The sequence below is a fragment of the Salvelinus alpinus genome, chromosome 28 (assembly GCF_045679555.1).
Source record: "Salvelinus alpinus chromosome 28, SLU_Salpinus.1, whole genome shotgun sequence".
Taxonomy (NCBI): Eukaryota; Metazoa; Chordata; class Actinopteri; order Salmoniformes; family Salmonidae; genus Salvelinus; species Salvelinus alpinus.
This window is the reverse complement of record NC_092113.1, coordinates 5,842,284-5,867,704: the sequence shown is the minus strand read 5'-3', so window position 1 is coordinate 5,867,704 and position 25,421 is coordinate 5,842,284. Positions and strand designations below refer to the sequence as shown.

The window sequence follows — 25,421 nt, the reverse complement described above, 5'->3', positions numbered from 1 at the left end:
TCCGTGCCCACAGGCTTCAACTGTATGCCATCCAGTTGTTTTACAGCACACGAGACAGTATTGTTCACCTCCCTTCGCCGACACTATCTAACAGCATGCTGACTCCCAGTGCATGAGGCACTATTTCAGCGTGTATTACATAATTAAGGTCCACAAGGACATACAAATACATTATATAAATAAACGTTTTAAGAAAAATATTACCATCAGAACAATAACAGGACAGTGTTGTGTTATCCTATCAAACAGAACCTAGACAGTGATGTAGCTGGTATGACAGTGATTATCTCTTTTGCGTATTATCTCAGATAGTCTGCATATTATACTGTATTATAACACATATAAGAATATACTCTATATTCGTAGGGTCAACAAATCTGATGACCACATGCCACATAACAATAAATCTTGAAAAATTAGGGTCTCCTTCAATCCTCAACTCTCTGTTCTATGGCGTGGGATATGGATGCCAGCTGTAGCGTTATGGGAGCTGTGATTATTGGACCGAAACAAACAGATTTCATTGAGGGTAAAGGTCAACCCTATTGGCCACATATGGGATCATTTGGTTGGACAGTGACATCCGCTCTTCACTGTAAGATGCTACTATGTGGGTATGTGGGTATATATCCATGAGACTGGACTAGAGAAATAGGACATTTCTATAGGCCACAATTTCAAACAATATAATGGAAGTGGGATTTTTCTCCATAGATAGGTTATGTTGCATGTGAAAGAAGTGCTCCATGTTGACATGTAAAGTTTTGTTTTCAGAGATAAATAACATTATATTACACATGCATAGCAGGATGTTTCTTGTTCCAAAAGGTTATTATTGCAAATTAGAATTGGTTCTCGAATAAGACACCATGTTATATAAGAGTTAAATCAATAAAAATATAAATATTTTACATATGTCTTCATTCAAAGAAACAAGACAGGTATGTGAAATCAAAGTTATAACAGCAAAGTTAGTGTGTGTATTTTACCGCTTTATTTTATCTCTTTACATTTTTTTATATTGCATTTTGCAACCCCATGATTATCTTTTCCAGGTGTTTGTTATGGTGCATCATGACAGAAAAATAGCCCTTTCATCTGTTTTTGGGATCTCAAATCTCATTGGTGGGTTACAAGCGCCAGCAAACCTCATTGGTGGGTTACAAGTGCCAGAGACGGATACAGTTTGACTGAAGAAACATAAGTGAGACAGATGGACACCCGCTCAAAACTCAGGTCTTGAAGCATCTGTGACTATGCTGGTTTTCATTTATGATCTACCAGTTGTTTCACTATTCTCTTAGCCAAACAATACACATGACATCATTGACCTATAGCATTCATTCATCAATTTCACCTGGCTGCTACTAGCTGCTGGTCTATTGAGGATATAAAGGCCGACACAGGAAAAGGCTGGAAGGCCCAAACATCAAGGATGATGAAGACGACGAAACACTGAATTCATTTTTACCTTAGCCCTCCTAGCTTGGAATTATAGTCTTTGTGACAATACTGTTACTATGTGAAATCCCCATACAAACAAGAGAAGACTTAATTTGTACAAAAAAAATAATAAAATAACCAAAACATCAACAAAAGCTTCAGTATCAATATAAACCTTTTGTTCAAATGTAAAAAATAAATAAAATAATTATGCCTGAAACAGGAAAATACTTACAGTCCACTTACAGTACAAGCTGTATAATATAATTATTTCCATAGTTACATTTGTGGGTCATAAATGGCAGGTTATTTTAGCATATTGTTCTATACTGTATACTGTACCTAATGTGTGATTGTTTTTTAACCAATATTACATTTGTGCTAGCCTAAGTGCCAGACTGTTTGTGCTCTCTTGCCAACTCCTTAGGGCGTTGTCTCGCCAAACATAGTCAGGCTACATTTGTGCTCCAAAAACAGATATTGTAACAATATCCTCCATATTTACTTGATTTTACTTCTGAGAGTTTGTGTCACAGTTTAGTGTAACATCCTTGTCGATAGCTCATGCTATCCCATTTCTGTGTTCTATATTGTAACAATAGAATCTTCTCATTCAGCCTGCTCTTTGGTAAACAAAGGTTAAGTAGGTTGCTACTCAAATCACTGCAATGGACATAGTTATGCATTAGACTGCAGTGTGCCTGTCCCTTGTCCTTCTCTCTGTTCTTTTACCTCTCAGCTCAACCCAGATCTCAAAGAACCTGTTTGCCCCTTTGAAAGGGTGGTGCAAGTAATTTTACCTCATCTTAGACTCAAAGTACAGCCCAAATATAGTACTATGATTTCAAGGGAATGCTGGAGGATCTCTCCAAAGTAAGGTAGTAAGGCTGTGTACACTAAGGCAGTGCTAAGGCAGTGCTAAGAAAACATTTGTATTATTCAAGCGTATGGTTTAACCCACTGCCCTAGCACCCCTCCTGGTGTGCCTCTGACTGCCACCAATGCGGCGAGCAGGAATTCACATGGTAAGATCCTTTTGGCCCAGTTCCTGGGCCAAATACTCCCTTGTTGTCCTTGACTTACTCTTCCATTTTCCTGCCCTTCTTCACGGCCCTCTTACAAGGTATGTAGTCAGGGTGTCTGCAGTGTCTGCAGTGACACTGAATCTGGTCCCAGATCACGCTCTTTCTCTCCCTCAGTCGTTGCCCTCCTCCTCGTCTGCCTGACCAGCTTTGCCCAGGCGCTGGAAGCAGTGGACCATAGAGGCCAGAAAGAAACTGGCTATGATGGCTACCACAGAGACGGAGATGCCCGAGAAGATGACTATGAGGATATCCGTGAGGGAGAGGTAGCCCCGGCACTCCCGGAAACTGGCCTCAGAGAGCAGACTCAGGGACATAAGACTCCCGTCCATGGGGAGGGAGCACTCCAACCCTTCCATACCTGAGAGGAGCGAGAGAGAGACAGAAAACAGTCTGGATCACAGTCACTCTATGGTCCAATCCCAAATAAACCCCAGCCTATACACAGTGTAGATCTGAAATGAATTTAAATATATACAGTGTATTCGGAATGTATTCAGACCCCTTCCCTTTTTCCACATTTTATTACTTCACAGCTTCATTCTAAAATTGATAAAATAATCTGCACACAATACCCCATAATGACAAAGTGAAAACAGGTTTTATAATTTTTTGAAAATGAAATACCTTGAGATATAAGCAAATACCATAAGCATTCAGACCATTTGCTATGAGACTCGAAATTGAGCTCAGGTGCATCCTGTTTAAATTGATCATCCTTGAGATTATTCTACAATTTGATTGGAGTACACCTGTGGTAAATTCAATTGATTGGACATGATTTGCAAAGGCACACACCTGTCTATATAAGGTCCCACAGTTGACAGTGCATGTCAGAGCAAAAACCAAGCCATGAGGTCGAAGGAATTGTCTGTAGAGCTCAGATACACGATTGTGTCGAGGCACAGATCTGGGGAAGGCTACCCAAAAAAAATCTGCAGCATTGAAGGTCCCCAAGAACACAGTGGCCTCCATCATTCTGAAATGGAACCACCAAGACTTCCCAGAGCTGGCCACCCGGCCAAACTGGGCAATCGGGGGAGAAGGGCCTTGGTCAGGGATGTGACCAAGAACCCAATGGTCACTCTGACAGAGCTCCAGAGTTCCTCTGTGGAGATGGGAGAACCTTCCAGAAGGACAACCATCTCTGCAGCACTCCACCAATCAGGCCTTTATGGTAGAGTGGCCAGACGGAAGCCACTCCTCAGTAAAAGGCACATGACAGCACACTCAAAGTTTGCCCAAAGGCACCTAAAGGACTCTCAGACCATGAGGAGACTAATCAGGATCGAGAGAAAGATGAACAGAGCAATGTACAGAGAGATCCTTGATGAAAACCTGCTCGAGAGCGCTCAGGACCTCAGACTGGGGCAAAGGTTCACCTTTCAACAGGACAACGACCCTAAGCACACAGCCAAGACAACGCAGGAGTGGCTTCGGGACAAGTCTCTGAATGTCCTTGAGTGGCCCAGCCAGAGCCCGGACTTGAACCTGATTGAACATCTCTGGAGAGACCTGAAAATAGCTGTGCAGCGACGCTCCCCATCCAACCTGACAGAGCTTGAGAGAATCTGCAAAGAAGAATGGGAGAAACTCCCCAAATACAGGTGTGCCAAGCTTGTAGCGTCATACCCAAGAAGACTCAAGGCTGTAATCGCTGACAAAGCTGCTTCAACAAAGTACTGAGTAGAGGGTCAGAATACTTATGTAAATGTCATATTTCAGTTTTTTATGTTTAATACATTCACAAACATTTCTAACCTGTTTTTGCTTTGTCATTATGGGGTATTGTGTGTAGATTAATGAGGGGAAACAACTTTTGAATCCATTTTAGAATAAGGCTGTAATGTAACAAAATGTGGAAAAAGTCAAGGGGTCTGAATACTCTCTGAATGCACTGTAAGTATGGTAATAGCTTAACAGTGAAGGTAACAGCTACACTCTGCCCTGTATGTTTAGTGGCATTTTCATCATATTGCATCTATTAATTCCTTTCAGATCTAAATGCATGTTGGAGCTGACCTCTCTCTGATGACTGAATAAAAAGCCCACACAGGTGATTAGCTGTCTTGTCTGTTCACAGTACTGTTGAATAGCATGCTGACCATACAATTTGGAATGGCATGCATTGACCGTGGTTGAAATCCACCAAGAATGGCTAGTCTGTGATATCATCCTACTGTAACAGTGTAAGTGAGGACACTGCGAGACCAGATGGGTGCCATTGTTTTGCCTTACAGGAGCTATAGCCCAGTACGCGTACAGTAGTAGCTACTATATTGTGTGTGTTCGTGTCTCATCATTTTCCACACCCATCGAATCACATCAAGTCCCAAAACCCCATTAATTTGATGTTTGTGTTTAGTTTTCCCTCTTATAATAGTGTAAAGTATCAAGTGTTGAATTTACTCACTGCAACAGAGAACCACATTGCCATAAATCAACACCTAACACTCCACAGGAATTTATGATTTTCTTTTAATAGCCATATAAATACATGTGCTTAGTGCCAGGCTGCGTTCCCTGTGTCGTCGTTTGGTGTGATTTAAAGAGCTTTACAAAGCACCTGTCACAGACACACGTAACTCATATTACATAATTCCTATATAAGGTTTTCCTTAGGAATCCAACTTTGCTTTATTCACCTCTCCAAGGCAAATATTAATTTGTGAAATGTCCATGTTGCAATCAGATTTATCTGATTTGGTTTATACAGAAGGAAGAGAGTAATTTACTCCAACCAGTGTGTTACTAGCAGACACCAGATCAACCGCTGGGTAATAATAGAACAGAGACAGATTTATTGAAACTGAAATACATAAATATCTCATTTACATAAGTATTCACACCCCTGAGTCAATATATGTTAAAATCATCTTTGGCAGAGATTACAGCTGTGAGTCTTTCTGGGTAAATTTCTAAGAGCTTTGCACTGTACAATATTTGCACATTATTCTTTTTTAAATTCTTCATGCTCTGTCAAGTTGGCTGTTGATCATTGCTAGACAACCATTTTCAAGTCTTGCCATAGGTTTTCAAGCTGATTTATTAAGTCAAAACTGTAACTAGGCCACTCAGGAACATTCAATGTCATCTTGGTAAGCAACTTGGACTTGTGTTTTAGGTTATTATCCTGCTGAAAGGTGAATTTGTCTCCCAGTGTCTGTTGGAAAGCAGACTGAACCAGGTTTTCCTCTAGGATTTTTCCTATGCTTAGCTATATTTTCCGTTTATTTTTGTCCTTGCCGATGACAAGCATACCCATAACATTTTGAAGCCACTACCATGCTTGAAAATATGAAGAGTGGTACTCAGTGATGTGTTGTGTTGGATTTGCCTCAAACATAACGCTTTTATTGAGGACATTAAGTTAATTTCTTTGCCACATTTTTTGCTGTTTTATTTTAGTGCCTTATTGCAAACAAGATGCATGTTTTGGAATATTTTTGTTCTGTACAGATTTTCTTATTTTCACTCTGTCATTTAGGTTAGTATTGTGGAGTAACTACAATGTTGTTGATCCATCCTCAGTTTTCTCCAATCACAGCCATTAAACTCTGTAACTGTTTTAAAGTCATAATTGGCCTCAGTGAAATCCCTAAGCGGTTTCCTTCCTCTCCAGCTACTGAGTTAGAAAGGACAACTGTATCTTTGTAGTGACTGGGTGTTTTGATACACCATCCAACGTGTAATTAATATACAGTTGAAGTCGGAAGTTTACATACACTTGGGTAGGAGTCATTAAAACTCGTTTTTCAACCACTCCACAAATTTCAAACTATAGTTTTGGCAAGTCGGTTAGGACATCTACTTTGTGCATGACACAAGTAATATTTCCAACAATTGTTTACAGACAGATTATTTCACTTATAATTCACTGTATCACAATTCCAGTGGGTCAGAAGTTTACATACACTAAGTTGACTGTGCCTTTAAACAGCTTGGAAAATTCCAGAAAATGATGTCATGGCTTTAGAAGCTTCTGATAGAATAATTGACATAATTTGAGTCAATTGGAGGTGTACCTGTGGATGTATTTCAAGGCCTACCTTCAAACTCAGTGTCTCTTTGCTTGACATCATGGGAAAATCGAAAGAAATCAGCCAAGCCCTCAGACAAAAATTGTAGACCTCCACAAGCCTGTTTCATCCTTGGGAGCAATTTCCAAACGCCTGAAGGTACCACGTTCATCTGTACAAACAATAGTACGCAAGTATAAACACCATGGGACCACGCAGCCGTCAAACCGCTTAGGGCGGAGATGCGTTTTGTCTCCTAGAGATGAACGTACTTTGGTGCGAAAAGTGCAACTCAATCCCAGAACAACAGCAAAGGACCTTGTGAAGATGCTGGAGGAAACAGGTACAAAAGTATCTATATCCACAGTAAAACGAGTCATATATGGACATAACCTGAAAGGCTGCTCAGAAGCCACTGCTCCTAAACCGCCATAAAAAAGCCAGACTACGAGTTTGCAACTGCACATGGGGACAAAGATCGTACTTTTTTGGAGAAATGTCCTCTGGTCTGATGAAACAAAAATCTAACTGTTTGGCCATAATGACCATCGTTATGTTTGGTTGAAAAGGGGGGATGCTTGTAAGCTGAAGAACACCATCCCAACCGTGAAGCACAGGGGTGGCAGCATCATGTTGTGGGGGTGCTTTGCTGAAAGAGGGACTGGTGCACTTCACAAAATAGATGGCATCATGAGACAAGAAAATGATGTGGATATATTGAAGCAACATCTCAAGACATCAGTCAGGAAGTTAAAGCTTGGTCACTAATGGATCTTCCAAATGGACAATGACCCCAAGCATACTTCCAAAGCTGTGGCAAAATGGCTTAAGGACAACAAAGGCAAGGTATTGGAGTGGCCATCACAAACCCCTGACCTCAATCCTATAGAACATTTGTGGGCAGAACTGAAAAGTGTGTGCGGACAAGGAGGCCTACAAACCTGACTCAGTTACACCAGCTCTGTCAGGAGGAATGGGCCAAAATTCACCCAATTTATTGTGGGAAGCTTGTGGAAGGCTACTCGAAACGTTTGACCCAAGTTAAACAATTTAAAGGCAATTCTACCAAATAATAATTGAGTGTATGTAAACGTCTGACACACTGGGAATGTGGTGAAATAAATAAAAGCTGAAATAAATCAGTCTCTACTATTATTCTGACATTTCACATTCTTGAAATAAAGTGCTAATCCTAACTGACCTAAAACAGGGAATTTTTACTGGGATTAAATGTCAGGAATTGTGAAAAACTGAGTTTAAATGTATTTGGCTAAGGTGTATGTAAACTTCTGACATCAACTGTAAGTTCACCATGCTCAAAGGGATATTCAATGTCTCCTTTTTTTATTTGAACTCATCTACCTGTAGGTGCCCTTCTTTGTGAGGCGTTTGAAATTCACTGCTCGAGGGACCTTACTGATAATTATATGTGTGGGGTACAGAGATGAGGTTGTCATTCAAAAACACTATTATTGCACATACTGTAGAGTGAGTCCATGCAACTTATTTAGGCTTGGCATAACAAAGGGGTTGAATACTTATAGACTCAAGACATTTAAGGTTTTCATTTTTATTCATTTGTAAAACTTTCTAAAAACATAATTATACTTTGACATTATGGAGTATTGTTTGTTGGCCAGTGACACAAAATCTCAATTTAATCCATTTTAAATGCCGGCTGTAACCCAAAGAAAATGTGTAACAAGTCAGGGGATGTGAATACTTTCTGAAGGCACTGAATGTGAGAATGCTGTTCATTGACTACAGTTCAGCCTTCAACACTATTGTTCCCTCGAAGCTCGACACCAGGTTCAGAGCCCTGGGTCTGGACACCACCCTCTGCATCTGGATCCTGGACTTTTTTGACTGGCAGACCACAAGCTGTGAGGATGGGCAGCAACCCCTCCTCCACACTAACTCCTAACACAGGGGCCCCCCAGGGGTGTGTCCTCAGCCCTCTGCTGTACTACCTGTTCCCCCACGACTGTGTGGCTTTGCACGACACCAACTCCATCATCAAGTTTGCTGATGACACCACGATTGTAGGCCTAATAACCAACAACGACGAGTCCTTCTCTAGGGAGGAGGTAAGCGAAATGGCATTGTGGTGCCAGGACACCAACTCTCACTCAACGTCAGCAAATCAAAAGAGTTGATTGTTGACTTCAGGAAGCAGAGGAGGAAACATGCCCGATCCATATCAACATGACTGCAGTAGAAAGAGTCAGCAGTTTTAAGTTCCTCGGCGTCCACAGCACCGAGGACTTAACATGGACCGAACTACAACACCACTCTTGATAAGAGGGTGTAACAGCGTCTCCACTTCATAAGGCAGCTGAAGAAATCTATTCTCCAAATACTACCGCTGCACCAACGATAGCGTCTCGACTGGTTGTATCACATCCTGGTAAGGGAATTGCTCCATCCACAACCGCAAGGCCCTCTAGCGGGTGATGAAGACCGTGATCCCACCCATCCAGGATATCTACTCGAAACTGTGCCTGAGGAAGGGCCACAGCATCATCAAGCACCCCAAACAGCCCAGCCACATGCTGTTCACTCCCTTACTGTCGGGAAGACGGTATCGGAGCATCGGGTCTGATACCAACAGGCTCAGAGACAGTTTCTATCTACAATACATCAGACTGCTGAACACTTGAACTGGACTGACCACCTGCACTGACTCTCCGCACTTTAGCACTCATGCACTCACTCACTCACTCACACACACACACACACACACACACACACACACACACACACACACACACACACACACACACACACACACACACACACACACACACACACACACACACACACACACACACACACACACACACACACACACACACACACACACACACACACACACATACATTCATGCTACACACACATCACAACTGCTTCTACCAGACTTCTATTATTATTGCTAAATAATGCACAATTAAACACCTTCCACCCAATCCCCCCTTCCGCAAAACACGTGTAAATATTGGACTATAAATTGTGCCTTCCTATATTATACTTATGCAAAAAATATATATATATATTCTACTGAGCCATTTACTATGTTCGTGTTCTTATCTTTTACTATTTCTTATTGTTGTTGCATTGTCAAGAAGGAACCAGAAAGTAAGCATTTCGTTGGATGGTGTATGCCATGTGTATCCTGTACATACGACTAATAAAAACTTGAAACTTTAAATTATTGCATGAGAAAAACAGAAGTGTGCAGAACAAGAAATAGACTTATGTTTGCACTCTGGTGATTAATATTTGCACTCTGGGGTTTACATATCATACCAGAATAAAATCAAATAATACACTGTAACAGATAATAACTGAACAGAACCAAATTATAATGATAAGGGGCATCAATGGGGCTCTGGTTTCCTAGTAAAATAACTCAATCTATTCCACTAATGCACTAATCAGAATTATATATATTTTTTAATCAATCGGTATTAGCTGTTTTTGTAAGAAGTATTCAATATAAAACATTCATCTAAATCACATATGGTGTACCTCAGTCATGATAATAAAGGCAGTTTCGATGCTTCCATTTTGGCATGCCTGTGCTGTGGTCAGCAGTCAGAATACATCATTATCAAGTGTGTGTGCGTGTGAGTGTGTGTGTGTGTGTGTGTGTGTGTGTGTGTGTGTGTGTGTGTGTGTGTGTGTGTGTGTGTGTGTGTGTGTGTGTGTGTGTGTGTGTGTGTGTGTGTGTGTGTGTGTGTGTGTGTGTGTGCGTGTGTGCGTGTGTGTGGTGAGTCACAGTCAGACCAGAAGGGGTTTTCCACATGCGGAAAGATTCAGTGACCTCATCGCTCTGTGATATTCCAGTCACGTGGCTCTCCTCTCATCTCACCATGCAGCACAACAAGCTCAGCCCAGACACTGGCTGTCCTGCTCTCTCTGTCTCTGTCTCTGTCTCTGGCTCTATCTGTGGAGAGGACCAGAATGCTAAATTGCAAATAGATGGAGAGAGTCTGTATGGTCTCGGTGTTGGTGGTGATGGGTTTGGGGGTGGGGAAGGGAAGAGAAGGGTTGAGTAACATAATGCCTACATTGTCTGACGCTGCCTATAAAATCAAATTGTATGTGTCACATACACCGAATACAACAGGTGTAGACCTTACAGCGAAATGCTTACTTACAAGCCCTTAACCAACAATGCTTTAAGAAGTTTTAAGAAAAAAATAGACAAGTAGAAAATAATTAAACAGCAGCAGTAAAATAACAATAATGAGGCTATATACAGGGGGTACCGGTACAGAGTCAATGTGCTGGGGCACCGGTTAGTTGAGGTAATTGAGGTAATATACATGTAGGTAGAGTTAAAGTGACTACAGTGGGGAGAACAAGTATTTGATACACTGCCGATTTTGCAGGTTTTCCTACTTACAAAGCATGTAGAGGTCTGTAATTTTTATCATAGGTACACTTCAACTGTGAGAGACGGAATCTAAAACAAAAATCCAGAAAATCACATTGTATGATTTTTAAGTAATTCATTTGCATTTTATTGCATGACATAAGTATTTGATCACCTACCAACCAGTAAGAATTCCGGCTCTCACAGACCTGTTAGTTTTTCTTTAAGAAGCCCTCCTGTTCTCCACTCATTACCTGTATTAACTGCACCTGTTTGAACTCGTTACCTGTATAAAAGACACCTGTCCACACACTCAATCAAACAGACTCCAACCTCTCCACAATGGCCAAGACCAGAGAGCTGTGTAAGGACATCAGGGATAAAATTGTAGACCTGCACAAGGCTGGGGTGGGCTACAGGACAATAGGCAAGCAGCTTGGTGAGAAGGCAACAACTGTTGGCGCAATTATTAGAAAATAGAAGAAAATAGAAGAAGTTCAAGATGATGGTCAATCACCCTCGGTCTGGGGCTCCATGCAAGATCTCACCTCGTGGGGCATCAATGATCATGAGGAAGGTGAGGGATCAGCCCAGAACTACACGGCAGGACCTGGTCAATGACCTGAAGAGAGCTGGGACCACAGTCTCAAAGAAAACCATTAGTAACACACTACGCCGTCATGGATTAAAATCCTGCAGCGCACACAAGGTCCCCCTGCTCAAGCAGGCGCATGTCCAGGCCCGTCTGAAGTTTGCCAATGACCATCTGGATGATCCAGAGGAGGAATGGGAGAAGGTCATGTGGTCTGATGATTCAAAAATAGAGCTTTTTGGTCTAAACTCCACTCGCCGTGTTTGGAGGAAGAAGAAGGATGAGTACAACCCCAAGAACACCATCCCAACCGTGAAGCATGGAGGTGGAAACATCATTCTTTGGGGATGCTTTTCTGCAAAGGGGACAGGACGACTGCACCGTATTGAGGGGAGGATGGATGGGGCCATGTATCGCGAGATCTTGGCCAACAACCTCCTTCCCTCAGTAAGAGCATTGAAGATGGGTCGTGGCTGGGTCTTCCAGCATGACAACGACCCGAAACACACAGCCAGGGCAACTAAGGAGTGGCTCCGTAAGAAGTATCTCAAGGTCCTGGAGTGGCCTAGCCAGTCTCCAGACCTGAACCCAATAGAAAATCTTTGGAGGGAGCTGAAAGTCCGTATTGCCCAGCGACAGCCCCGAAACCTGAAGGATCTGGAGAAGGTCTGTATGGAGGAGTGGGCCAAAATCCCTGCTGCAGTGTGTGCAAACCTGGTCAAGAACTACAGGAAACGTATGATCTCTGTAATTGCAAACAAAGGATTCTGTACCAAATATTAAGTTCTGCTTTTCTGATGTATCAAATACTTATGTCATGCAATAAAATGCTAATTAATTACTTAAAAATCATACAATGTGATTTTGGGGATTTTTGTTTTAGATTCCGTCTCTCACAGTTGAAGTGTACCTATGATAAAAATTACAGACCTCTACATGCTTTGTAAGTAGGAAAATCGGCAAAATCGGCAGTGTATCAAATACTTGTTCTCCCCACTGTATGTGAAGACACTTGCCAGTTGGTCTGCGCATGCTCGGATTACACGTCCTGGTAATTCGTCTGGCCCTGCGGCCTTGTGAATGTTGAACTGTTTAAAGGTCTTACTCACATCGGCTGCGGAGAGCATGATCACACAGTCGTCCAGAACAGCTGATGCTCTCATGCATGCTTCAGTGTTACTTGCCTCGAAGCGAGCAAAGAAGTAATTTAGTTTGTCTGGTCGGCTTGTGTCACTGAGCAGCTCTCTTGGTAAATAGTGTGGTCTACAGCTTATCATAAGATACTTTACCTCAGGCGAACAAAACCTTGATACTTTGTGCACCATCTGTTTACAAATACAGTATACATAGACCACCACCCCTTGTCTTAACAGAGGTCGCTGTTCTATCCTGCCAAAAAAGCTTAAAACCTGCCAGCTGTATGTTATTCATGTCATCGTTCAGCCACGACTCAGTGAAACATAAGATATTACAGTTTTTAATGTCCTGTTGGTAGGATATACACTACCTTTCAAAAGTTTGGGGTCACTTAGAAATGTCCTTGTTTTTGAAAGAAAAGCACATTTTTTGTCCATTTTTTGTCCATCAAATTGATCAGGATGTCACGACTTCCGCTGAAGTCGGTCCCTCTCCTTGTTCAGGCAGTGTTCGGCGGTCGACGTCACCAGCCTTCTAGCCACCGCCGATCCACTTTTCATTTTCCATTTGTTTTGTCTTTGTTTTACACACCTGATTTCAATCCCACAATTACTGTTTCATTATTTAACCCTCTGTTCCCCCATGTTTTTTTGTGAGGGATTGTTTATTGTATTTTCGGTCTGTCATGGTGTGCGTGTATTTGTTACTTTGTATATTTTACATTTTGAGTAAAAGTACGTTGATTACTCATATCTGCTGTCCTGCGCCTGACTCGCTACACCAGCTACACATAGGACCTATTACATAGGAATAAAGTGTAGACATTGTTAATGTTGTAAATTACTATTGTAACTGGAAACAGCAGATTCTTTCTGGAATATCTACATAGGCCCATTATCAGCAATCATCACTCCTGTGTTCCAATGGCACGTTGTGTTAGCTAATCCAAGGTTTATCATTTTAGAAGGCTAATTAATCATTAGAAAACCCTTTTGCAATTATGTTAGCACAGCTGAAACTGTTGTCCTGATTAAAGAAGCAATAAAACTGGCCTTCTTTAGACTAGTTGAGTATCTGGAGCATCAGCATTAGTGGGTTCGATTACAGGCTCAAAATGGCCAGAAACAAAGACATTTCTTCTGAAACTCGTCAGTCTATTCTTGTTCTGAGGAATGAAGGCTATTCCATGCGAGAAATTGCCAATCCCTTTACAAAACAGCGCAAACTGTCTCTAACCAGAACGGGGTGAGTAATCGCTGTCCTGATATCTAGAAGCTCTTTTCGGTCATAAGACACAGTGGCAGAAACATTATGTACAAAATAAGTTACAAATAACGCGAAAAAACATACATATTAGCACAATTGGTTACGGGACCATAAAACGGCAGCCATCTCCTTCGGCTCCATTCTCATATAAACCTAAAATTGTCAACAAAACACTGCATCATATCTGACATGAGTATGCATAGTATCTTATATCAATGTGATTACAGTTGCTATGCTGCTATAGAGTTGGCATTATATGTTTGTTTGTGTATACGTTTGTGTGTGTCCAGTGGCGTGTATTCATGGAAGCCAAGGAAAGCCAGACATCCCCCAAAAATTGACAAGGAAACAATATAACATACAAGAATCATTTTGCTTTCATCTCTCCGTGTTTCATAAATTTCCTTCAATTTGCAGAGGCTGAATGTACCGTATATCACCGGAGAAAGCATCCAAGCGAGCAAAACAGCGTCCCTCTATCCTAGTATGTGTAGCAAATCTATCTCATGCTGTCTGGTCAAAAAGAGTACGACATTGTTGCCACCCGTAGCATTGAATGCAAGAGAAGCCAGCGAGCATTTGTCCTCCCTTGATAAAAATAAATAAATGATAATATCCAATCAGTGTTGGCGCACCAAAAAAAAAGTGTCAAGAGAAGCCGGTTTGGATTTGGCTTCAGACCAATCACATCAAAACCAAACGTCATTGACAGGAGAAAACTTTTGTTATTGTTACATCTCGTTGTGTTGTTGTCCTCTAGTGGCTAGCTAGCTAGCTAAAATCGTTCCTTTCCTAAATTAATCATGAATGGAGATAGGGATTTGGACTTGTGGTTCTACTTAATTCTCCGTACTGGCCAATGATTATAACAGCGATTCTGATCCAACCATAAATTCATACATTGTGCCCCTGGCCTGAGAGGATGGAAGTATGTATGCTAATGTTAACTAGCTGGCCTACTGCATTATTGCCCATGAAAGGAAGTTAGGCTAACGAGCAACATTTTAGCCAGGTAGCCTAGGACAACAAAAACTAAAAGCGTGTACGGTATGACAGACTCATAGACCGTTTAGGCAACATGAAAGAGAAGGATGGCATTGGCGTTTCTCTACAAGTAGGGTGCGTCAACATGTTTTTTCTATTTGCATGCACGCGCTTACTCACGCACGCACGCACGCACGCACGCACGCACGCACGCACGCACGCACGCACGCACACACACACACACACACACACACACACACACACACACACACACACACACAGACAGAGAGAAATCAGTGCCATGGACAGCCACATTATGTTTAGCTTACGTTGATTGGACTAAATCGTTTTTGGTATCTTTTTAGTCATTGTTTCATACTAAGCATAGGTGATTTGATGATGTTGAAATATTGAAGTTGATATGGTGCTGGAATAGTGGAGGCAGCTTCTGTTTTCTTAGGGACTTCTGGTAACTCTCTGTGGTTCTAAATCAATAGTTGTTAATTAGTCCGAAAATGTTGTAAACATTACCTTGCTTGACCATGCTGTAGGTCATGTAATTGTTTGTTAAATACAATATGTTTTGTGGACTTCCCTGAACAGATGTTGCTCTCTGGTTTTGTAATGGAACAAATGTGTGGTTGAATTTATTCTGCTACTGTGTCTTCTTGTTGTCTCGACCTTAGCCTATACTGTATACCACGGTGCCAAGGCATATGAACTGACAGGTTATAGAGCAAACAATGCAATTATCACAACACATACAGCGCCTTTGGAAAGTAGTCAGACCACTTGATTTTTTCAACATTTTGTTACGTTACAGCCTTATTCTAAAATTGATTAAATAAAAAAAATCCTCAGCGATCTACACACAATAGCCCACAATGACAAAGCAAAAACAAGTTTTTAGAGTTTTGCAAATTTACTAAAAATAAAAATAGATCTGAGGAAGGGTACCAAAACATGTCTGTGGCTTTGAAGTTCCCGAAGAACACAGTCGCCTCCATCATTCTTAAATGGAAGAAGTTTGTAACCATAAAGACTCTTCCTAGAGCTGGCCGCCCGGCCAAACTGGGCAATCGGGGGGGAAGGGCCTTGGTCAGGGAGGTAAGCAAGAACCCGATGGTCACTCTGACAGAGTCCGGAACCTCCTGAGACGGTCTACGGTCCGGAACCTCCTGAGACGGTCTACGGTCCGGAACCTCCTGAGACGGGCTACGGTCCGGAACCTCCTGAGACGGTCTACGGTCCGGAACCTCCTGAGACGGTCTACGGTCCGGAACCTCCTGAGACGGTCTACGGTCCGGAACCTCCTGAGACGGTCTACGGTCCGGAGCCTCCTGAGACGGTCTACGGTCCGGAGCCTCCTGAGACGGTCTACGGTCCGGAGCCTCCAGCGACAGTCCCCGGTCCGGGGTCTCCTAGCGACGGTCCGGGGTCTTCAGCGACGATCCCCGGTCCGGGGCCTCTAGTGACGAGCTGCAGTCTAGAGTCTTCAGCGACGAGCTGCAGTCCAGAGCCTCTGGCGATGATCCACGGTCCGGTTCCAAAAAAGCGGAGGGATCAGCGTAAGGAGGGGGGGCTGCGTCCAGAAGCGGAGCCGCCACCGAGGGTAGATGCCCACCCGGACCCTCCCCTATAGGTTCAGGTTTGCGGCCGGGAGTCTGCACCTTTGGGGGGGTACTGTCACGCCCTGACCTTAGATATCTCTGTTTTTCTATATATTTTGGTTAGGCCAGGGTGTGACTAGGGTGGGTACTCTCGTTTTTGTATGTCTAGGGTTTTTGTATGTCATCTAGGGTTTTTGTATGTTTATGTTGGCCTGATATGGTTCCCAATCAGAGACAGCTGTTTATCGTTGTCTCTGATTGGGGATCATATTTAGGAAGCCATTTTCCCCATTGTCAGTTGTGGGATCTTGTCTATGTCTAGTTGCCTGTCTGCACTAGTCGTATAGCTTCACGTTTCGTTCGTTGATTTTGTTGTTTTTGTTAAGTGTTTCATTCAGTAAAGAGAATGTACGCATACCATGCTGCGCCTTGGTCTCATCATTACGACGATCGTGACAGGTGTGGCACGCTTGTAGCGTCATACCCAAGAAGACTCGATGCTGTAATCGCTGCCAAAGGTGCTTCAACAAAGTACTGAATAAAGGGTCTGAATACTTATGTAAAATATTTGTCAATGTGGGGTATTGTGTGTAGATTGATGAGGGAAAAAAACTATTTAATCGATTTTAGAATAAGGCTGTAACATAACAAAATGTGGAAAAAGTCAAGAGGTCTGAATACTTTCCCGGAGGCACTGTAGATTGTAATATGGCTATTTTGGGGGGTGAGGGGGGGGGCTTGGCCTCCCTGGTGATTTTACCCACGCACCGTGTGTCACTCGCAGAGCGATGGAGTATCTTTTACAGTGATGGAACATTAATCTAGATAATGTCAGTGTCAATGGCATGCTGTCATCAGTATCAAATTAAGTGTAGTTGTGAATAATAGATGCTGATTGTTCATCCTTGACCTATGCTGTAGTGTGATTACACACATTCACCTACAGGCACCATCGTGAAATATCCTCAGTGAATGTGTCTTAAACGGGCACTCTGCAGTTCAAACATAAACAGAGTAGTTATATTCTTCAAGAATCAATGGGTATATTCATTTACAAGTTAAAAAAAACATGTGTGCCAATTGCAGTTGCCTCTTTATCTGAGCTTTGTTGCATCTTGTTGATACAGTACCTGAGAGTACACTAGGCTTCAATGTGTCTATTCATGTTCTCAAATACTTAACAGATCAAGACGATCTCAATCAGGATCTGACAGAGCAATGTCCCTGACAGCAAAGTTGGGAAAAGAAAGATGTTACTGTTTGGGTCAGTGAAATTACGGTGTCCAATGAAATTACAGTGTCCAAGAGAAAATTAAGTTTTTGACTTATCCCACAAACCCAGTGACTGGGCTTGAATGAATGGCTCTGTGGAAGTGTCCAGTTCAGCAAGTGGTCCATTATTCCGTGCCCTTCATTCTCCAGTTTGTTCAGAGCTGTAGTTCACACAAGAACATTGATTGTGATTTGCCTCAGAGAGTCAGGAATTGAGTAATCAGTGAGTAAAGGTCTCGTTTAGCCTAATCCATCAAAGCTCCATTTCTTCCTAGTGTATACATTCCGATCCATGTTTCTAGTCTGCCCCCTTGTCAGAATGATGAAAAGATTATCATGGCATTCAACGAGTTTCTCCCAAAGGCAATGGGAAGGAGTAAGTCTGCCTGTGTGTCAAATATACTGTACAACCCACATGTCCTTTAGGTCAACATACAGTAGAGGCTTTCTATGGTTAGCCCTATTAAAGGTGCTAAACCAGGCATAAGGCCAGAGCCTACAGTTGCTAAGGCCTATAGAAGAGCATGTAGGAAGCACCATAGTGTTGGTGTGTATATGTGTCGGTGCTCACTGAAAACTAGGTGTTAATGTGCCCCCAAATCATTTTGTTACTATAACCTGGAGTCCAGGGCACAGCTATTGAAATGAAATCCACTGTGAAGATTGCCAATGTGCCAATTCGATCAATTGATATGATCCATAGAACACCGTGTTGCTTTGATTAGCGTACTGTAATAACATAGGGTATGTCCCAAATGGCACCCTATTCCTTATGAACCCTGGTCAAAAGTAGTGCACTATAAAGGGGAAAGGGTACCATTTTGGGATGTACCCACATAGCTTACTTCAATAGAGGCCCTAATTCCAGCTGACATTGCTGTACCTCATTTGTATGGCCCTTAATACACATGTAGGAGGGTGAAGTAGGACTAGCCCAGCTCTCTTGGGAAGCAGTTCATATGTAAATATGGAGTTGGACTTCCACTCACAGAACGTTTGCTCAGGTCAGAGCTCACCATAACATTGGAGCGCCGGAGAATGAGAGTGAGCATATACTGCGTGCAATAACCTGCCAGCACTGCAAACAAGGAAAACAAACAACAATACCCTCACCTTCTATAAATATGGCAACACTACAAAGTGTGGATCAGAAGCTATATGTAATGCTTATTGTCTGTAATTACATAAACAATGCAGCTATATTATGATCTATCAAGTGATTCAGATCCTATTGAATTTGATTCCCTGGCCTCATATCTTTTTCATCTTGAAGATCTTACATGTGATCTACCCACTCGATATTTTGGTGTACACACTCTTCGGGAAAAAAAAGTGCTATCTAGAACCTCTAGAAGGTTTAATTGGCTGTCCGCATAGGAGAACCCTTTGAAGAACCCTGCTTGTGTGTGTGTAAGAAAATAATAAAATATTACTACAAATAAGTAAAGTACAAAACACACACACACACTCTCTCCCCATGTTCTAAAATCCCAAAAAGGAGACTGTTTATTGACCCTATCCAGGTTTCATACTCAAAAACTATACGCACACGCACACACACACAATCTGAGAACACACTCTAATGAGGCATATGGTTCATTCATTATTCAGACACAATCTGGTATCTGTAATCTGGGACCCTCCACTGGCCTTACAGAATTATCTTCTCTCTTTCTAATGCTTATCAAGATGTTTCCGAGTGATCTTATGACAGCATTGAAGTGTCCATATCCATACAGAACTATCAGCAGTATGAGCAACAAACTGCACATGAAATAAATGATGATGAGGTTGTTAGCCAATAGCTGTTTACTCTATATTAGACAATTGAAAATAAAGAGGAGGAACCATATTTGTATACATACAGTGTAGAGATATTTCATACTAACCACTGTTATGCACGTTGCGTTATCTGTCTTTCAGTGTACTGTGCAGTTTTGGATTCTAATTCTATAACCGATTGGCTTATGGTATGATAGTGAGTTGTTTGAATCAGAAACGAGTGGGCTGACAAAATAGTGGTTTTATATGTCCTAGCATGTTAAAGCAAATACGTGCTGTTAAGCAGCTTACATACCCGTTGGAAGCTTGTGGCGGTTCTCCATCAGCCACACAAAGAGTTTAGCAAAGTGGCAGTTGCACACCCAGGGGTTGCCCTCCAGGCGCAGCACCCGGAGTGAGGTTAGGGGCTCCAGCACCCCCACGTCCAGCCCCTGCAGGCCGTTTCTCTCCAGCTCCAGCACCCGCAGTGAGGTTAGGCCCAGGAAAGCGTCCTCCTCCACCAGGCTAAGATAGGGGTTGTTCCCCAGCCGCAACTTAATCAGGCTCCTGGACTCTCCAAAGGTCTCTGACTGGATCTCTGTCAGGTTGTTGCTGCCCAGGTCCAGGAAGACCAGGCGGGACGATGTGCTGAGGGTGCCAGGCTCCAGCCCAGACAGGGAGTTATTCCTCAGGTCCAGGTAGACCAGGTCGCTGTACAGAACCAGGAAATCGGAGGGGATCAAGGGAATCCAGTTGTCAGAGAGCAGGAGGCGCCGGACGTCCAGGGGGATGGGGCTTGGGAGGCGGGTGAGACCTTGGCCCTGGCAGTCCACGGTGTGGTGGTCTGGACACAGGCAGCTGGACGGACAGTTGTGGCCCCGAGTCAGCAAGGTGGAAGAGAGCAAGGCAAGGAAAGGCTGAAGCCAGTTAATGCATGGTAACATTGTCAAGGGGGTAAGAGAGAGAGTAGGACTTTAGGTAGGGTAGGGGAGGGGGAGGTTGGGAGGAAGGGGGCACAGGACAGGAGAGGGCACGGGGGGTGGGTAGAGATCAAGAGGTGGGAGATTAAGGAAGGGGAGGGGGAAGCAGAAGGAGGAAAGGAGTCAATGTCCTGGCGCTGGCATCTTTCTTCCGCTTGGTGTATAATCTACAAAGGCCCGGCCATCGAGTGGCAAGAGAGATGCGGAACAGTGTTTTCCAGGAGATCATGTAGCAAGCGGTCTGTATCGAATAGCAGCCTGCTGGCTTTGAGGGAATAAGGGGAGGAGTGAGAGAGCGGGATTGAGCGAGAAAGAGGGAGGGAGGGGGTGTGGATTAACACAGAGGTAAATAGCAACTAGCGAACCAGATACACGCTGGGGAGGGGGTGTGTGGGGGTCGAGGGACGGAGGGCGGTAGGGTAAGCCAGGGGGGGGTGTGAACTTGCAGTAGGGTCGCCCCTCAGAACAGTTAACGAGTGACGCCGTCTGTGAGTCAAAAGAAGAATATCATGTGAGTATCTTAGCATTGGAAGGCTAGACTCACTTAAAACATGGGTGTTTGTATCCAACCGTTTGCCTCTTCTTCTTGTGCTCAGAAGCTACCGTCAGTGGCTCGCTGTCCAATTGACATCACATTCACAACTCACATGTTGCATTTCGCATTTCGCTATACTCGCAATAACATCTACTAACCATGTGTATGTGACCAATACATTTGATTTGATTTGATGATGTCAAATGGCTCCCAGAATCCCTGGAGGAAAATCATCCTGACGACTCCTGACCGTGAACCTCGGGAATCATCATCATATACGTCTCCTCCTCATCTGTCCTCTGCCTCCCTGTGCTGCACGATCCAGCCATCCCAGCTCCGTTGCCATAACAACATGCTCTAAACATCCACCGTGGCGTGAAGCCGCCTGTTCGGCACAGACGAATGTACTGAAAGTGTCATATTGAGGAATGCCATCACTTGACAGCTTGCCACAGCGGCATGATGCATTTGTCTCGTGCCTTCACTGAACAAGCTGAATGGCTGTCTCATACCATACACATCCACCACAGTACCTTTAATGCACTGTATCCTATAAATAGAAATACACTATACATCCACTACAGTTTAACACATCCACTGCAAAAGCCCAGTGGTCCTCAGAAATACTTGACCTTACACTAAGCAGTATGTTCCCAATTGCAGTTACCAACAGCAGCTGATTTGGCAGCTGTTTTTGTTGACATGCTATTTACCTGCATGCTACAGTAGTCAGACATGATGTCCCCAGACCACAGTTACAGAAACAGAATGTGTGCTAGTATGTCCTCCGAAAGCATTTCCTGGTACATGAAACACAGACCAATGAAATTACCATCAGTTTACACGGCAGCTTTGACCTATGGAAAAGAGCTAAACATGACAGAGATGTTGGCAAATCCTCTGAAAAGCCTCACATATCAAAATGGATACTAAGAGGGGTAAATTCCAATGAATCCCAGGAATGGACTTGCACAGATTCAGTAGGATTTTGTATGTGCCTAGTCCTAATGTCTTGTTCCTTTTTTTACAGTTTATTTCACTGTTTCCTATTTAACACAAAACAACCACAGAATACACCAAACTATAGACAATACAACCAATAAAATACAAAAACAATAGCCAACATACTGTACCAAACAAACAAAAAATGAATAATAAAAACCAAGTCCATAGGGAGATATTTATTTTCTTCTAATAAGTGATACTTCATTGCCATGGTACGTACCGTTAAAGAGGCACTTCGCAGTTGAAACAATAATAAAGTACCTTCCCCGCCCTTGTTTCCATAAAAAGATGGCAGGGTTGGGTATGTTACTTTCTAAATGTAATCTGTTACAGTTACTAGTTACCTGTCCAAAATTGTAATCAGTAACATCATTTTTGGATTGCGACGCAGTAACGTAATCTGATTGCTTTCAGTTAATTTTGGAATACTTTCCCCTTATGAGGCATTAGAATTGGACAAAAGGCATTCATCAAACACATTTGGTGTGTCATCATAGTGGTCTCTGATTTGTGGTCAGACTCACTCATGTGGGACAAACTTAAACGTGTGCTTTCTTTCAATGCCGAATTGAATGTCATTGAGAAAACAAAAAGACGTCATAATGTATTTTTTCACAAACATTCTTTCTGAATTTAAAAGTAATCCAAGAATTAATCATGTAGTTTTTCATAAGTATCTGTAATCTGATTACAATATTTTTGCTAGTAGGGTAACCAGTTGCTCTCTAACCCCGGGGAGTGGAGAAATGTAACCACTCTGAAATCCATAGACACAGTTATGGATGCAAGGACGCAGCATCCGTTATATCAAAATTATAGTTTTAACCATGTTTTGAGGCTATACAGTGTTTGTTTACATTTAATTTGATTACAAACATTGGATTAAAACAAGCTTATATTTTGGGTTCTGATGGGGTACAAATGTTGAACTAAGCTCATGAGGCATGTATAAATCAAATCAAATCAAATGTTATTTGTCACATACACATAGTTAGCAGATGTTAATGCGAGTGTAGCGAAATGCTTGTGCTTCTAGTTCCGACAATGCAGTAATAACCAACGAGTAATATAAACTAACAATTTCACAACAGCTACCTTATACACACAAGTGTAAAGGGATGAAGAATATGTACATAAAGATATATGAATGAGTGATGGTACAGAACGGCATAGGCAAGATGCAGTAGATGGTATCGAGTACAGTATATACATATGAGATGAGTAATTTAGGGTATGTTAACATTATATTAAGTGGCATTGTTTAAAGTGGCTAGTGATACATTTTTTACATGTATGGCAGCAGCCACTCAATGTTAGTGGTGGCTGTTTAACAGTCTGATGGCCTTGAGATAGAAGCTGTTTTTCAGTCTCTCGGTCCCTGCTTTGATGCACCTGTACTGACCTCGCCTTCTGGATGATAGCAGGGTGAACAGGCAGTGGCTCGGGTGGTTGTTGTCCTTGATGATCTTCATGGCCTTCCTGTGACATCGGGTGGTGTAGGTGTCCTGGAGGGCAGGTAGTTTGCCCCCGGTGATGCGTTGTGCAGACCTCACTACCCTCTGGAGAGCCCTGTGGTTGTGGGCGGTGCAGTTGCCGTACCAGGCGGTGATACAGCCCGACAGGATGCTCTCGATTGTGCATCTGTAAAAGTTTGTGAGTGCTTTTGTTGACAAGCCAAATTTCTTCAGCCTCCTGAGGTTGAAGAGGCGCTGCTGCGCCTTCTTCACCACACTGTCTGTGTGGGTGGACCAATTCAGTTTGTCCGTGATGTGTACGCCGAGGAACTTAAAACTTTCTACCCTCTCCACTACTGTCCCGTCGATGTGGATAGGGGGGTGCTCCCTCTGCTGTTTCCTGAAGTCCACGATCATCTCCTTTGTTTGTTGACGTTGAGTGTGAGGTTATTTTCCTGACACCACACTCCGAGGGCTCTCACCTCCTCCCTGTAGGCCGTCTCGTCGTTGTTGGTAATCAAGCCTACCACTGTAGTGTCGTCTGCAAACTTGATGATTGAGTTGGAGGCGTGCATGGCCACGCAGTCGTGGGTGAACAGGGAGTACAGGATAGGGCTCAGAACGCACCCTTGTGGGGCCCCAGTGTTGAGGATCAGCGGGGTGGAGATGTTGTTACCTACCCTCACCACCTATAAATTATATTCTTCAAGAATCAATGGGTACATATCATTAATTTATAAGTAAAAAAATAGATGTACAGATGTAGGATACTAATTTGATCAATATTAAGTATTAAGGAATACCTAGGATAGGATAAAGTAATCCTTCTAACCCCCCCCCCCCCTTAAAAGAGTTAGATGCACTATTGTAAAGTGGTTGTTCCACTGGATATCATAAGGTGAATGCACCAATTTGTAAGTCGCTCTGGATAAGAGCGTCTGCTAAATGACTTAAATGTAATGTAATGTAATGTAAATGATCAACCTGTTGCATGAGAACTTTCCTGAAATGCAGGAAATGTAAAACTTGTAGTGTATTTGAGGTTTAAAAAGGCTTCTGAAGTTTGTAATTTGAGACTTGATTTTCACATTTTTTTAAGTAGGCAAGTCAGTTAAGAACAAGTTCTTATTTACAATGACGGCCTACCCCAGCCAAACCCAGACGACACTCTATGAGACTCCCAATCACGGCTGGATGTGATTCAGCCTGGATTCAAACCAGGGACTGTAGTGACACCTCTTGCACTGAGATACTGTGCCTTAGACCACTGTGCCACTCAGAAGTTTCTGCAGGCTTATTTTCCTGCTGTAGCAAACTGGCTCAAACTAAGATCCAACATCTATAGCAACTACAGATTGCCCCTTTAAGGAAAAGAAGAATTGTCCCAAATATTTTTTGAGTCTGTATTATTTTTATAGGCTTTTGTCTAGAATAATTTTATAAGATTATGTTTTATCAACATAATCATCCATTCTGTGAACACTGGCTCATTAGAGCTTTTACAATATTTGACAACCAGCCTTAACATCGACACAATACCCAAACATAGTATCTTCTGTCTGGTTAATGTCTTGCTTGCCTGTCCCCTTGGTCAAGAAAATATGATAGATCGTTGGTTGTATCTTAGAAAATGAAATACAATAATTTATTTTAAGATATGAAGCAAATCCTTTAGATGCAGAGCAAATTTCTATGCAACCAGACAATGAAGTATGATCTCATCTCATTTCAATTCAAAGAAGCGTAGCTCAGGATATTTAGCAATCAAAACAACTCTCAAACGCTACATACATTACCATAAATTGCTCATTTCATTAGCACCAACATAGATTTTATTATTGTTATTGACAAGTTGATAAGTCAGTGTTCTTTCAAGGTGACTTCCCTGCAGGGATCACTGGAG

At 42.6% G+C, this 25,421-nt stretch overlaps 1 protein-coding gene across 1 annotated transcript; it reads right to left on the bottom strand.

Annotated features, from left to right (window-relative positions):
- Positions 1–977: 977 nt before the first annotated feature.
- Positions 978–21,394, bottom strand: LOC139557018 (leucine-rich repeat-containing protein 38-like). The gene is made up of 2 exons (XM_071371311.1): positions 19,861–21,394; positions 978–2,886 (listed from the first exon to the last, which is right to left on the bottom strand). Exons 1-2 carry the CDS (start codon positions 20,486–20,488, stop codon positions 2,639–2,641), a joined length of 876 nt encoding a protein of 291 aa, XP_071227412.1. The 5' UTR covers positions 20,489–21,394; the 3' UTR covers positions 978–2,638.
- Positions 21,395–25,421: the final 4,027 nt, after the last annotated feature.